Below are 16,747 nucleotides of genomic sequence, written 5' to 3'. Positions count from 1 at the left end.
TGGTGTGATGATAAATATGGCAACGTCAGCCCTGCAAAACAGCTGGTTGATGGGAAAACAAAGCAGAAGCAGAATGAGCAGACCGACTAGACTGACTAGGACTAGAGTGAGAGAGAGAGAGAGAGAGAGAGATGGTGACGGCTGAAGGAGTAACAACAAAACAAAACAATGGATTGGAGTGAACTTAGGTCAACATCAGTTTTGAATGTTTTTACTTTGAAGTGAATTTGTAACTCAAAATAAAATTGATTTTGTTTAGAGGAAGTTTAATAGAAAGTAAAAAAAAAACATATTCTGTTTGTGATTTTGATTGTGCAATTTTCAATCTGGTGGCAGAAACATGACAACTACAGTTTGAAAATGTGAGTTTATTAAAGAAAGGCCAAATAGGCTACACCGGGCTACAGTAAAATGTGTTTTTATTTTAAATTAAGAGTTTAATGTGGGATTTTATTTCAAAATAATAGGCCTACTACGTTTTGTTTGCTATTTTCAGTCTGTCAGAGACAACTGACTTGATCATTCTTATAAATGTAATGGGTGAAGAGGATAGCCCTAGTACCCAAAATTTTCAAACTTAAGACAGATGAAGTGCTTATCCAAGTGATTATTTTAAAATACCTTATTGCATATTTATGTTTTTAACTTATGATATATGTAGTTTCATATTAGTTTATCTGTTTTATAAATAAATTAATTTTTACAAATTCTGTTTCTTAATTGAATTGAAATTATTCTTAAAGTTACCTTATTATTCTTATTAAGTTAGTTACCCAGGTTGATTATCATGTAAGTGAGGAGGAAGAAAAGGAAAAAAACACACAGTAGTGTCATCGTCAATATGCGTGATTCGATCAACTCGATATCACGGACGATCAGTTAATATAAAATATCAGAAATGACAAAAATAAATGTGAACAAAAACCATCTTCTTTATTTCATTCCACACAACAACACACTAAAACTATTATTTGTTTTTAACAAAAACAATTGAAAAACATGTGACTGTTTATTTACATATATCAGGAAACAGTCTTTTAGCAAACAAATAAGAAAAATAAGAAAAAAAAACAAATAAGGCGTTTTCTTTATTAATGATTAATCATCGTACGTCAATCATCCCCCCCAAAACCCTCAATATATATTTAAAATCTTCCTCTTTCTAGACCTTAAGTTATACCCAGGTGAGGCATCATTATGGTCTTCTGCTTCTTGCACATCATCTTCGCCTTGAGTTGCTTCACGGAGAGTTTGAGGGAGTATTTTTAACTCCGACATTAAAACCTTAACATCAACCTTAATTGGTGGATCAGACCTCAAGAGGTACACTCCCTTCCCTAGCTTGTGTTCCACCTCAAAGTATTCACACGACGTAACATTGAACGCAGGTAGTATCTCAGTGTCCGTTGCGGTTGACGTGACCACAGGAGAATCGGTCCGATGCAGGATCCCATCCTCGTCTCCTGAGATGGCTGATGAGTCCTCGACCATCTCTGTTGGCCGCAAGATCTCTTGTCTATCTCCCGAGATGGCTGATGAGTCCTCGACCATCACTGTCCGTCGCAAGATCTCTTCTGCACCTCCTGTGATGACCGTTGAGTCCTCGACCCTGTCTGTTGGCCGCAGGATCTCTTGTCTATCTCCCGAGATGACTGATGATTCCTTGACGATCACTGTTTGTCGAAAGATCTCTTCTCTATCTCCCAAGATAGCTGATGAGTCCTGGATTATCTCTGAACTATTCAGGATCTCATCTGTATCTCCCGAGAAGGCCAATGAGTCATCAAACGTCTCTGTCTGACGTAGGATCTCTATACCTCCCGAGACGGCCGATGAGTCCTCAGCTAACTCCAAGATATTTTCCCGGTTGTTGAATTTGATTTCATTGTATTTAATTTCGATGTCCGATGTGTCTGCTTCATAGGCGTTAGTAATAAGTTTAGTTTCTAATTTTGATTGGTTTTGGTTTTCCGAAAACTTTTTAATGGAGGATGAAATTACATTTTTGATGCCTGCCAAATGAGTATCCAATTGTTTTGATCGAGTATCTAACTGGGCCGAAATCTTTACTAGTAACATACTCACCGGGTCTGCTGGTGGTTCTCCTAATTTTGCCATTTCTTCTTAAAGTCCTGTCACGGTCGCCAATTGATATCGTCACTATACTGTACGTGATTCAATTCCTTTGATATCATGGACGATTAATATCAAACATTAGAAATGACAAAATAAATTTTAACAAAAACTAGGTATCTTCTTTATTGTATTCAACAAAACAACATACTAAAACTATTATTTGTTTTTAACAAAAACAATTGAAAAACATGTGACTGTTTATTTACATATATCAGGAAACAGTCTTTTAGCAAACAAATAAGAAAGATCTATTGAGGCGTTTTCTTTATTAATGATTAATCATCGTACGTCAGTAGGCCTAACTATGGCGTTCCTCAAGGTTCGGCGTTAGGCCCTCTACTGTTTAGCATCATGATAAACGACCTTTGGCTAAACGGCTGCACCCTCCTCTTTGCAGACGACACCACCCTGGTGACCAGAGGGAAAGGCATTAACCTGTTGAGGGCGAGTTGCTTGTTGAGGCTAAGTCCTGGTTTGTTGCTAATCGCTTCAAAATAAATGAAGAAAAGACTCAATCATTGATGTGCACCCTCAAGTCGAGGACTGATCATGAGGAAGCTGTGAAGTTGCTTGGGTTTTGGCTGGACTCTAGGCTAAACTGGTCTAACCACATTGATAAGGTATGCGTTAGGTTATCCAGAGTTCTCTATCTGCTAAGGAAACTCCGAGATGAAATCACTAAGACCTATCTGATAACCATATACCATGCCTTATTTCATAGCCATTTGAAGTACGGAATAGTGCTCTGGGGACACTCCCCTGCATGCCATGAAATACTTCTGCTAAAAAAAAAGCTGTGAGGGTGATAACATCTAAAGGCCCAAGAGAACATTGCCAACCCATCTTCAAAGAATTGGGAATCCTCACAGTGGTGAGCTAGTACGTACTTAATAGTCTGGTCTTGCTAAAGGAAAACCTTAGTGATTTTGTGACCCGAGGTGATAGGCATGAGTATGGAATAAGAAGGGCCCATGACCTGGATATGCCTCGCTGCCGCTTGAGCCATACCTTAAGGAGATACCCCCGCTCGGCTATCAAAATCTACAACTCCCTTCCAAACCACCTAAGGAACCTTGACGGTACAGGTTTAAGTCCGAGATGAAGAACTTGCTCACAAATAGTCAAAGTCAAAGTCAAAATAAACTTTATTCGTATGAATACATTGCAGCATCAGAATAGAGTCACATATAACTAAAAATCCCATACTTTCATACTATATAGCTAAAATACAATATATTTAAAACTATATATAAAACCCAGGCAACCAGTAGTGGAGCCCTCACTTAAGGAAACTCCGAAAAAGAATAGAGAGCTTTATTAACTAGATATTCTTTCAGCAATTTTTTAAATTTATTGTAATTTTGCTCATTTCTAATTAAATTTGGCAACTGAGTAAAAAATTTGGTGCCCATAAATTTAGTTTTGTTTTTATAAAAATACAGATTATGTTTATCAAAAATAATTTTATTTTGGGTATCATAATGATGCTTGGATTCAAAAAATATATCACTTTCATGTTCTTTGACATACTTTATTGTTTCTAAGACATAAAGACTGTAAACTGTCAAAATTTTAAGATCTTTAAATAAGTTTTCGACACTCTCTGTGCTTTTTAAACCTAACATGATTCGTATTGCTTTTTTTTGTTTTATCAGAATTTTGTCCAAATTATATATTGAGGTAGCTCCATATATACAAATTCCGTATGCCAGATGAGAGTGTATTAAAGAATAATATATTGTTTTCAGCACTGTAAGGTCAGAGATTTTTGACATTTGCCACAGTGCATATATTCCTGATGACATCTTTTTCACTATTATCAACATGATCATTCCAAGATAGATGTCGATCAATGAAAAGTCCTAAAAATTTTGTCTGATTTGCTTTATTTATTATGTTATTGCCAACTTTGATTTTTGGATCCAGAGCTATTTTATTTTGTTTTGTGGAGAAACTTACTATCATTGATTTGCTTGTATTTAATAGAAGGTTATTTTGATTTAAAAAATTTTGAATACTCATTAAGTCCAAATTGGCTGAGAGCTCAATATCAGAACTGGAATTTCCTTTAACAATTAAATTAGCATTATCTGCATATAGTGACATCGAACTGAAGCTGGTACTCTTAGGCAGACCATCCAGGTAACACAAAAAAAGTAATGGACCCAGGATGGATCCCTGAGGTACTCCATACTTAATCACCTGAGCTTCACAGACATAGCTTCTTAAATAATTACAATAATTACCATAATCTAGATATTTCATTTCAACAAACTGATGCCTATTACATAAATAAGAGGAAAACCAAGCACACTCTTTTCCTTGAATACCCAGTGATTTTAATCTTTCAATTAAAACAGGGTGTGCCACACTGTCAAAAGCACGGGAGAGGTCAAGGAAAATACCCACCACCCTTTCACCCTTATCAACTGCATCAATTATGTTTTCAATAAATTCAACTGCAGCAGTTATTGTGGACTTCCCTTGCCGAAAACCATGCTGCTCTTTATCTAACAAATTATTCGATTCTAAAAAGTTTACTAACTGATTGTATACTATCTTTTCAAATATTTTTGAAAAGGATGATAGCAATGAAACAGGTCTACAGGGTGAATAAAAAGTCAAGACCCCCCCTCTAATATTTTTCCAAGTAAATATACAGAGATATCCTTTTGGTGGTCGAGCAATCTTAGCAGGAAGTTTCATTTTATCGTTTTTAAATTTTTGAGTGTCCCCCCAAAAGGGGGGATTTGGGGGGCAACTCAAATATTTTAAATGTAAACCCCCTTCAAGTGACACCTCATTTTGAAGTGTTTACAAAAACTTAAAGAATGGTGAAAACTAGAGGTCGCTATCTCTTCTCTATCCAAAATGGTAGCCCGTCAAATGATGTGGAAAATCGACGGTAAAATTGTTAATATTGGCTGCCATTTTGGATAGAGAAGAGATAGCGAGCTCTGATTTACACCATTCTTTAAGTTTTTGTAAACACTTCAAAATGAGGTGTCGCTTGAAGGGGATTTACATTTTAAAATTTTTAGTGTCCCCCAAAAGAGAGGGATTCGGGGGACAACTAAAAATGTTTCAATAGAAACCCCGATCAACTGACACCTCATTTTATAGTGTTTAAACAAACTTAAAGAATGGTGAAAACCAGAGCTCGCTATCTCTTCTCTATCCAAAATGACAGCCAATATTAACAATTTTACCATTGATTTTCCACAAAATTTGACGGGCTACCATTTTGGATAGAGAAGAGATAGCGACCTCTAGTTTTCACCATTCTTTAAGTTTTTGTAAACACTTCAAAATGAGGTGTCACTTGAAGGGGGTTAACATTTAAAATATTTGAGTTGCCCCCCAAATCCCCCCTTTTGGGGGGACACTCAAAAATTTAAAAATGATAAAATGAAACTTCCTGCTAAGATTGCTCGACCACCAAAAGGATATCTCTGTATATTTACTTGGAAAAATATTAGAGGGGGGGGTCTTGACTTTTTATTCACCCTGTATAACAAGTTATATCTTTACGGTCACCTTTTTTAAAAATAGGGATAACTTTTGAAATTTTTAATTTATCTGGGAAATGACTTGAGATGAAAGATGAATTAATTAGATGAACTAGGGGTTTAAGTAAAAATTGTGAAGATTTTTTTATAAGGGTCATAGGAATACAATCGATACCAGTAGAATATTTATTGTCAAACAAAGAAATTACCTTCAGTAATTCCTCTTCTGTAATTGGTGTGAATCTGAATTTAGTATTAGTTTTTAGAGGAGGAACTTCCAGTTAGGCCCCTGTATAGTCTTGACGAGTTGTCAAATGATCCTTTGATGCCAGGTTGAGAAACAGACACGCTTACCACAGCCTAAGTTTCAAGTTTTAAGTTTTATGATACTTTGTAAAACAAGTTTTGTATATAATAATTTTTGTAAATATTAGTATAACGACGCAATCTATCCGATAAACTTCGATTAAGAATTAAGACAACAAGTATTCAAGTAAGTATAACTAGTGATGTGTACATTTAATGCTGCAGACAACAAGTAGGCTAGTCTAGGCCAAATTTTTTATTAGGCCTAAGGTAACAGGTACTAATAATTAGTAACCATATAATTTAGAAAATTTGGTATACTTAAACTACCAATTTAGGCCTAGGCAGGGTTTAGGCTAGGATCAAATTTGTTTCAGCAAAATGCTACAAACTCTCAGACAACTAAGTCAACTGTAGCAAAAATATTATTCAATAAGCATTTAAGTTAAAACAAAAAATTACAGTAGGCTAATATTACATATGTTTGAACATTACATATTCAATTTTATTTGTAGAAAATTTGCCATAGGCCTAGTCTGCAAAATAATGAAGCATTTTTAAGTTGTGAATAGCAAATGCTAAAAATGCTACCGCAGCTTAAACCCTGGGCCTAGGCCTACTTAATGTGCAACTACTCGACTCGACACTTGAGTTTTTACTCTAATACTCGACTCGACTCGAATTGAAAAATCACTACTCGCCCACCCCTAGTCATTGATTATAGGAATTTAGTAAGATTCTATAATCATTTCTGTATAAGAATCGAAGCTCACGAGTCTTTAAAAGAAAGCTTTTGAAAATGGTTTTACTACTCGACTTTTTGAGGAAATGTTGGGAAAGTAACAACGATCACAAGTTTTAATTCATCTTGGCAGCTTTTTCTTTACAATAAATTTTGAACTGCTTAAACTAAGCTTGAATTAGGAATGGACATATTGATATAACCATACAGTTTTAATAGACTGCTTGATTCCCGAAACGTAGGACGGGCCAACAGTGTGTTAATGAAATAAAATTAAAAAAAAATGGAAGCACTGTACCGTACCAATTTTGTACCAACAACAAATACGTAAATGCAAAAATATATTATTTTAAAATGTTACATTGGTTAAATTAAGGTTTATTAAACTAAGTAGAGTTCCAAAGCTGTGATTGGGCAACTCTTTGGAGAGTATAATAATAACCTAAATATTCGCTCGGTAATATTCAATATTCAAAAATATTATGAAGAATTCTATTTGATTCGATTTGTACCCATAAATCACTATTCGCACACCCCTAGTTCCCGGATTTAGGAATTATTTATTAAATAACTTTTAGTTAAAAAAAATACCTGGACAAATAAATAATAAGGCCTATATCCAACTTACGTTTTTAAAGATGCAAAAAGAATAAAAAGTTAATTGAATGTATATTTTGACTTGCCTTATTTTCCACAACTGCTTGCATTTGTTCTGCTGCCTTGATAGCGTCCCTGTATGGCCATTTCTCTCCATCGCAGCCTGCACAATTTTGCAATTTATTTGACTTTTAAAGCAAAATGGAGAGTTTATAGATTAAAACTGTAGCAATAGCACAAAGTATGACATTAACAACTTAAATTTTAAACCATATAGTCTTTAGTATCATAGGAAGTATTGCACATTGCCAGTAAGTATTACATTGTACAATCATTGTAATATCTGATTTGCCACGGGTAGCCTACTAGGTCTGCCATTTTGTTGATTGATCAAACAATTCTAAACCCTTAGGCCTACCATACACGTTCCGGTTTTCCTTCAGTCCCGGACTGTACAGTCCTGGACTGAATGAAAAACTGAACAACATCATTCTGAATCGCTGATTTATTTTACTTTTCACTATTACATTTTTGTAGGCTAATTTATGCTCATTATAGTTCCTTGATTTTCTTTCATCTTAGAGCCTACATTACACGATACTAGAGATTTACTTTAATTAAGAGATCAACTCAGGTCATCACTCATAGGTTTCTCCAGAAGTGGCCGAGTCTACCGTTACCGGTCACTGTCCTCTATTCAAGAACGCATATTGCTTCAATTTTTTTAAAGTTGTTGTTACAAATTTTGCAGCATAGCTAGAGAAAATTCTAAAAGTCATTCTATTTTAATTTGGCTTTTATCGGACCTGTAATTCTCGAGATATTTGCTTTAATAACTTTAACTATTTCCCCATTCTTCAATCTTTTTCCGCGCCATAACCACCAAATTAAAAACCATTCCTACGTTTTTTATAGTTTAATGTATTCTTAATGAAATTTATACAATCGTCTTCAGAAACATATTTAATGACTTTCATCTGATTTAAGTTTTTTGATTAGACTTTCAACTTTCGAGTTAATTGCATTTCAGTCTCGGACTATTTTCTTGGTCAATTTTTCTCCGCGCAACGTCATGGCGGTTTGGCTCAGACATTGTAAATTAATATTTTAAATTTAAATTTTTACTTAATTTCTCTTATTTGTCCGATCATTTAGATTTTTTAACACAAGTTAGGGAATTTCATATGATTTTATTTGGTAACACTTTGAACGCGATAAGACATTTTTAGATATTCAAGTTATTCGATACGTAATTTTCCCACAATAGGCCAACTATTTTAATTTAGTCTAACATATGATTTAAACAGATTTTGACCTCCCCGACAATTCATTACAAAGGCTATGTTCAATATCAAACTTTAGATACAATGTTTTGACAGCTGAAAGCTTGTATCGTTTTTTAACTAAATTTTATTTTAGTCTCAACTGGGAATACCTGTTACAAGTAGTTCTTTATTGTATACTATATTTATTGATATACGCTCCATAACTGTTACTACTGTATTGGACAGTACTGTTTACAGTGTTGGGGAGTAGCGCGCTACAAGTAGCGACGCTACAGTAGCGCGCTACTTTTTTTGTAGCGTTAGCTGTAGCGTCGCTACTTTTAAGATTTTGTAGCTAGCTACATTTTTAAAGTAGTTGTAGCGGAATTTTAGCTACTTTTCTCGCTACATTAACATTGTTTGAGATAGTGATTTTTACCATAACCTCAACCTTACGTGAAACAACATCTTTCAAACTGAGATTTTCAAAACAATTAGGCCTACTTTCTTGGCTTCATACAGCTGGTTGCAGCCTTTTCATTCCCTATTACAACGTTGTGTGGACATGGAGGCCATTAAATGAGTGTTATCCTTATTTTTAGCTCTCATTTCCTTAATTTACTACTCTATGATTACTGTCAGATAAAATAAAATCGTTAGATGCAGACGACGTTTAAACCGTTTTACCGGTACCAGTGACAAGACAAGCTATTGAGTGCTTGCAAGTGATTGACAGGGAAATTAGTAATCAATTTAGTTTCTTTGTTATATCGATAGTGTTTTAACTAAGGTTTTAATGGAAACCAACACTAAACCTTAAAATAATGAGAAAGCTGGTCTATCAACCTTTGCTTCAGCTGTTAATTGTGGTTCATCATCACAAGCCCTTCCTTGGTTAGATTACAAAGATTTTTCAAAGGTTTACTAAATTAACAAAGAGGAAATTACCTGATGAGATTTAAGATATGCCTAGACTACATGATAATTGCAACGAAAAAAATCTCCATATTACATGAAACTTACATTTAAAAAATAGCATAGTTTGCTCCTGCTAACAGCTCTTGTATTGGACTATTCCTAGGCTATGCTATGGTTTAAGACAAATACCAAGTTCAATTATTAGGAATATCTCTGTTTAGTCCTTGCAAGAACAAAGCTACTATAGCCAACTTGTTACATAGCCAAGTAGGCCTACATGTTATTTTTACTTTACAAATTTCAACATGTTTAAATTAAAAGCTGATTTCAGGATAAGTTGCTGAATACTGTTTTCTGTACCAACTAGGTTGAAGCACAATTTGCCCTATGCATAATGACAATAAAGGACGATTTCTTGAGATTGAAAAGTGTTATTCATAGAACAAGTAACTTAAATCACTATGGTTAAAAGTTATAGCAATGTCGTTTTTAACATTAAAAGTAAAGAAAGGCAATACACTCCAATTTCATTAGGCTAGGCTCTGTAACACAAAAAAGTATTTTTAAATAATCGTTTTACAGTTTAAGTGGTCTTAATTGTTGATATAAGACATCTATAAATGAATCTATATTAAAGAAATAAAATGGGCTTTTAAAATATAGTTTGGTTGTATGTCCTTTGAACTTAATGAAATTTACGTATAAGATGTTTAAAAATAATGCAATATTTAAAAATAAGTACTAAATATGATGGGACACCCAACTATTTGATGCTGTTGTTGTAATGTTAGGTTTATAATGCCAACAAATTAAATAAAATCTAGGAATAATTTGTTTTCCAAGTAATGTTAGATACAATACTGACATTTCTTGTTTAAATGTTTGTTCAATAAAAATGTTGTTGCAATTAATTTTACATTTACCTAATGTGCGTGGAATAAAAAGTAACGTCTTTGGGAAAGTAGCTAAAATTGTAGCTGTAGCTACATTTCATTGTAGCTGTAGTTGTAGCTAGCTACTTTTTCGGAACTGTAGCTGTAGCTGTAGCAAAGCTACTTTTTTGGAAATGTAGCAGTAGTTGTAGCTAGCTACATTTTAAAAGTAGCTTCCCCAACACTGACTGTTTATTCGCTATGTTTACTACTATGTTAAATAAACACTGTATTTTACTTTATAAATAATTTTTGACTTTTACCGTAACCATTACAATCTATTTTAGCCACGTTTTAGCTAAGTTATGTAAAAACAACAATATGTTCTATAATCCGAACTTTTTAATAGTCTGAACCATTCCTGGTCCCAATTAGTTTGGATTAAAGAGGTTCATTCTGAGTTTGTTCCCAACTACTCACTGTTTTGTCCCAAAGTAATGGCCACTCCACAAATGACTCTGGCTGCCAAAATAGGAGCAATGCAGGTTAGTCCAATGGGCTTTCGGCACCTGTGAAACTCTTGTATCACTGTTTCTACATCTGGGATCACTGTGCAGTCTGGTCCTTTGGTGGCAAAATCTGACCTGTACAACAACTATTAGTAACAGGGGACTAAGCTACAACATGAGTATGTGGTTGACACCTTATATATAAATGTGTAATGGGGTTAGAATATTATGAATTTAATTTGTCATAATATGTGATATTAAAACCGATCATATAAATTGAATGTGGATATTTCTTGGGTCTTAGCAGGATTGTTAATGGTGAACATATTTTGTACAAGCAGAGTACCCGTCCTTCGTACAGGGTTGGAATATAAGTATAAAATGCTTATTGCAGTTATGGGAGAGGACACGGTTTAGGAAAATTTGGTTCTTTTAATTGAATTGGTATGCTATAGTATAGCAAATCTACCATAGCCATAATGTTCTACCACTGCACCTAAACCATAGAAAAAAGTAAAGTTATCATTGTGTACAGCTTTTTGTTGCTAGTTGCTTTAAATTAGCTGTTGTCATAAATGCAAACAAATTATAGTGCTGCACCCTGTTGGCAAACCTTATAACTTTTTAATTCTATTTAATATCATAGAACCAACTTGTGCAGTTGAAACAGCTGTTAAAATTCTTAAATTCCTTTTAAATATGAACGAGATGCTAGCACGTCCTACGTACGGGAATTGAGTAGTCAGTTAAAAACTGTGTACAATCACAGAAAACATACTACTACAACCTATATAGGTTATAGGTTATAAAGGTTATAGTAGTATGTTTTCTGTGGCACTACACATATAAAGAGAAAATATTTTCTTGCAGTTTTTATGTGAAAAATCATCTTGTAAACAAATGTTGAGTGGCCAAATATGTTTTATTCCATCATAGGCCTATACGATATACATTTTAAATCCGATAACTTTACAATAAAACAGCAATTGTGACGATGTGAAAAGCGTTGAAGTGAGATTTGCGGCCGATTCGCACACTGATTATAAGTAGCTTACAGTAGAAAGTAATAGCTTTGACTATTAATATAATAATTCAGTATCCAATAGTCAATGGTAATAGTCAATTGAGAAGTGTATAGACCAGCGTATAGACCTAGTCAACAATACCACCTGCCATCGCATACCTGCCTTTTCCATAATTATTATCACCACAATACAATTACTCATACTATACACAATTTCCAGTAGGTCTGAATAGAAACTACCTAAAATAAAACTATATTCTCCAATAAAATTCACAGTATAGGCCTACACATAATATAACTTTGGTATCCTAACATCATTAAACGTATCAATTTCACTGAATCATTTTCTAAAGAGTAAACAAAGAAAAGTAAAAACAATAACATATCATTTGTTTTGAGACAGCTGTTTGGTTAAACTATGGATTCATTCATTTGAAAAAAGAACTGGTCTCATGGTGAAGGAGTTTGAAAAGTAAACACGCTAGTAAAGCTAGTGACGTAATTATCTATGTTAATAATACATACCGTTATCAGTTCTAATATATATAGGCCTAATAATTACCCACCTATTGAATCAACCTACATCGTAATTTCCCATATTTAATTATTAAAAGTATAAGATATTTATAGTTGAAATAAAAGTGATATTTTGCCTCAGCAGCGCCCCCACACGTAACCATAACTAACACACGCCAAACAATATTTTTTTTCATAAAAGGATAGTTTGTCTAATTGCAGTATCCTAGGTCAATGATACCGCTGTGTTCATATGTCCATCAGTTTATCTTTGGATAAAATCCGGCCGTGATTCCTGATTATTCTTGTGATCTCCTTTTCTATGACATCAATATTTGCCTAATCTAAACAAATTGTAAGGAGACTAACATTAATTGTAAACAAAAAGCTACCAAGACGAATTTTAATACGTGTAAATATTGTTATTTTCCAACTCTTTTTCAAAAAAGTTGAGCAGTAAAATGATTTGCATATCCTTTTTTTTAAGACTCGTGTACAGAGCCTCGATTTGTAAACAGCAATGGTTTTACTTATTTCTGTGGTCTAATTATATATACTGTTCTAATTTTACTTATTTCTTATAATCAATGACAAAATCAGGGTAAATAAAATAACCAAATAGTTCTATAGAATATTTTTATATTTAACCAGCTGTTAGTTAAAACAAATTATATTGCTCTAAAACAAATCGAAGATTACAAAGATTGCTTTAAAAAATAATTTAAACATCCTAGTATTTTACTATGTATGTTTAATTAATCTGTCATTCTCTAATGAAGAATTGAACGTATCAATGATTAGCATTACACATAGTATAAATAACTTTTAATCTTATCCAAATGCTGAATTTGTGTTACAACGCTGGATGTTTACACCTGTTATGTTAAGCAAATTATTTTATGCCAAAAGCTAGTTTAGAATCTTAGCGTCGGCTGCTAGACTTTTTAAAAATTAAAACTTAATTTCTAAAAAACTGGGGCCCTAAACTAAAATTATGGCTTCGACATTCCCTAGTTCTCAAAATTATCTTTCTTTCAACACAAAAATCATGAAAATCCGTCGAGTGGTTGATTCAGAATCGTGAAATAAAAAAACAATGTTTCGTTTTAATATTATAGATACTCATAAGGTTAACATGGGAAACTCCAGAGCCACTGGGGCGGAGCCCGAAAGGATTTTTGAGATAAGAATATGTCTATATGTTAATCGGGAATGTGAGCTATCATCATACCAAATTTAAACCCTGTTGGTTTAGTATTTTTTGCGTTTACTTGTCACAAACATCCATCCATCCATCCATCCATACATCTAAACTTTCTCACTTATAATATTAGTAGGATAAGTAAACTGTTGTAATATTGCTTGTTTATGGATAGATTTTTATCAAGCTTGACAAATTTATTTCTTTCATACTAAGCTAATATTATTTAATATAGGCTAATTTATAATATAATATTATAAGTACAGGGTGTCTAGTTTATTTCCATTATAAAATTCAAGACTAATTCCAGATTTTTTAAGACTAGTTTTTTCAACAATTAGTGGGTGTTGGATACCAAAATGTATCGATTCTCGATTCTTGATACTGATACCAATTATTATAGCTTAACCAAATTTTCTAAAAAATACGATACCAACCCCTGTCTTTGTCATAAAGTAGTATTATGATAATGTGGTGTTTTCAAGTAAAGAAATAATACAGCAATAAAAAATTCTAACTAGCAAATTGTTTTTTTTTATCATGAAATCTTCTGCGTACCGTACGTTTAGACATCATCATTGACTGTAGCGGTTACAGAAACGTGATCGTCGTCGTCCACGAACACGGCAAAATCATGAACATTTCCGGCGGCCTTGTAGACATCAATGACATCATCGTTGTCTCCCGCGGTCTCAGAAACATCATCGTCATCGTCCGCGATCGCGGCAAAATCATGAACATTTCCCTCGGCTGTTTAGACATAACCCTCATCTCCCGCGGTCACGAAAACGTTATCGTCGACGTCCGCAATCACGGCAAAATCATGAACATTTCCCACGGCCGTGTAGACATCATCGTCGTCTCCCGTGGTCACGGAAACGTCATCGTCGTTGACCGCGACAAAATCATGAACATTTCCCGCGGCCGAGCAGATATCATCGTCGCCTCCCGCGGTCACGGAAACGTCATCGTCGTCGTCCACGAACACGGCAAAATCATGAACATTTCCCTCGGCTGTTTAGATATCACCGTCATCTCCCGCGGTCACGAAAATGTTATCGCCGACGTCCGCAATCACGGCAAAATAATGAACATTTCCCGTGTAGACATCATCGTCGTCTCCCGTGGTCACGGAAACGTCATCGTTGTCGTCCGCGACTGCGACAAAATCATGAACATTTCCCGCGGCCGAGCAAATATCATCGTCGTCTCCCGCGGTCACGGAAACGTTATCGTCGTCCTCCGCGATCGTGGCAAAATCATGAGAACAATTCCCTTGCCCGTGTAAACATCAACGTCATCTCCAGCGGTCACGGAAACGTCATCACCGTCGTCCGCGATAGCGACAAAATAATGAAAATTTCTTGCGGCCGTGTAGACATCATCGACATTAACTCCCACGGTCACGGAAACGTCATCGTCGTCCTCCGCGATCGTGGCAAAATCATAAGAACAATTCCCTCGCCCGTGTAAACATCAACGTCATCTCCCGCGGTCACGGAAACGTCATCGTCGTCTCTCGTGGTCACGGAAACGTTATGGTCGTCTCCCGCGGTCACGGTAGCGTCATCGTCGTCACCCGCTGTAACAGAAACGTCATCGTCGTCTCTCGTGGTTTCGGAAACGTCATCGTCGTCGTCCACTATAGCGGCAAAATCGTGAACATTTCCCGAGGCCGTGTAGACATCATCATCATTGGCTTTCGCGGTTACGTAAACGCAAGACGACGATCGCGGCAAAATCATAAAAAATTCCCGACTTTGAAATCAAAGTTAAGATTAAATCCCGACTTTTCAAGACCATTTTGAAATTCAATACTAATTCCCGACTTTCCCGATTTTCCTGACTACTAGACATCCTGAGTATATTATTTTGTATAATTGAATGCAATTTCTGAAATACCGGGTCTCCACAATGTCTTCACCTGATTTAATAGCTTTGCTATACACAAACCATTAGAGCCACACTCAACTTGTATGCCTAGTTTTGAAGAGAATTTAATAAAGTTTTATTTAATGAAGTTGGCCACACCTAAAGAGCTGATTGACAACAATACAATTATGATTCAATACAATAACAAATCAGAAATGGTAAGTTTTTAAGAGAAATCACAGTGTGTTTTGTGGTTTTACGAAACCTGATCCCCTACGGCAATTCGATGAGGAAGACCTGCTACTGATAGAAGAAGCATCAAGAGATGGTTTTCACATTTTATGGAAGGGGTCGACAAGAAACACACTGGAAGCCCCTGCACCACTGAAGACACGGTAGATGTTGTGCGCCAAACATTTCAGCACAATCCTCGTGTCAATTCGTAAGGCTAGCCAAGATTTGCATATCCCAAGTTCTACTATTCAAAAAATTTTGAAGTACAAAGGATTTTTAATGGTGGTTGTTCAAAAGCTTGAGGCAAATGATTTTCCCCTCCTAACTGCTGTTGCTACCTAAATGCTAAATTCATTGGAACTTTATGACAATTATTTGAAATGTATATGTTTTTCTGGCGAAACCACTTTCCATTTTAGTGGTATGGTTACAGACACAATTGGAGAATTTTGGGGTGTGAAAATCCCAGGATCGAGATTGAAAATGAAAGGGACAACCTAAAACTAAATGTTTGGTGCAGGGTAATGCACGATGGAATCATTGGACCATTTTTCTTTGCGGGAGAAAATGTGAATAGGTTTGTTTACTTGGATATGTTGGAATTGTATATAATCCCTCAATTAGAAGAACTGCGACCCATGATAATCTTCCTGCAAGACGGCGCCCCGCCTCATTGAGCAAAATGTGTGAGGGATTTTTTAAATCTCCACTTCCCTGGACACTGGATTAGGCGTGATGGCCCAATGAAATGGCCACCTCGTACCCCTGATGTAACCCCCATGGATACCTTTTTGTGGGGATTTGTCAAGGACACTATCTATTCTTCCCCAGTTCCTAATTTACAAACACTGAGAGAGAGAGAATCATAAATACGGTGGCGTCTGTAACCCAGGATATGCTGACTAAAATCTGGGACGAACTGAAAACACGTCTAGAAGATCTGCACGCCACTGGAGGCGCACACAAAAGTTTGTACATAGTTATAAAATCTTCTGTTGTATCGGAAAATACATCTTTATCCTAGTATCAACTGTTTTCATACTATG

At 35.2% G+C, this 16,747-nt stretch overlaps 1 protein-coding gene across 2 annotated transcripts in view; it reads right to left on the bottom strand.

Annotated features, from left to right (window-relative positions):
• Nucleotides 1-16,747, bottom strand: part of LOC129002533 (ES1 protein homolog, mitochondrial-like) — a 33,911-nt gene that overhangs the window by 4,311 nt on the left and 12,853 nt on the right. For both annotated transcript variants that reach the window (XM_054430825.1, XM_054431590.1), the window contains exons 5-6: nt 10,826-10,989; nt 7,377-7,453 (exon numbers count right to left, since the gene is read on the bottom strand). In XM_054430825.1, the coding sequence (XP_054286800.1) occupies nt 7,377-7,453; nt 10,826-10,989 (241 nt within the window). The remainder of the gene's footprint in view (nt 1-7,376; nt 7,454-10,825; nt 10,990-16,747) is intronic.

This window comes from Macrosteles quadrilineatus, unplaced genomic scaffold (genome assembly GCF_028750875.1).
Source record: "Macrosteles quadrilineatus isolate MER2022 unplaced genomic scaffold, UCM_ALF_1.0 Scaffold_1__1_contigs__length_201487025, whole genome shotgun sequence".
NCBI classification, from domain to species: domain Eukaryota; kingdom Metazoa; phylum Arthropoda; class Insecta; order Hemiptera; family Cicadellidae; genus Macrosteles; species Macrosteles quadrilineatus.
The sequence above is the reverse complement of the archived record's forward strand: the minus strand, read 5'-3'. Positions and strand labels throughout refer to the sequence as shown.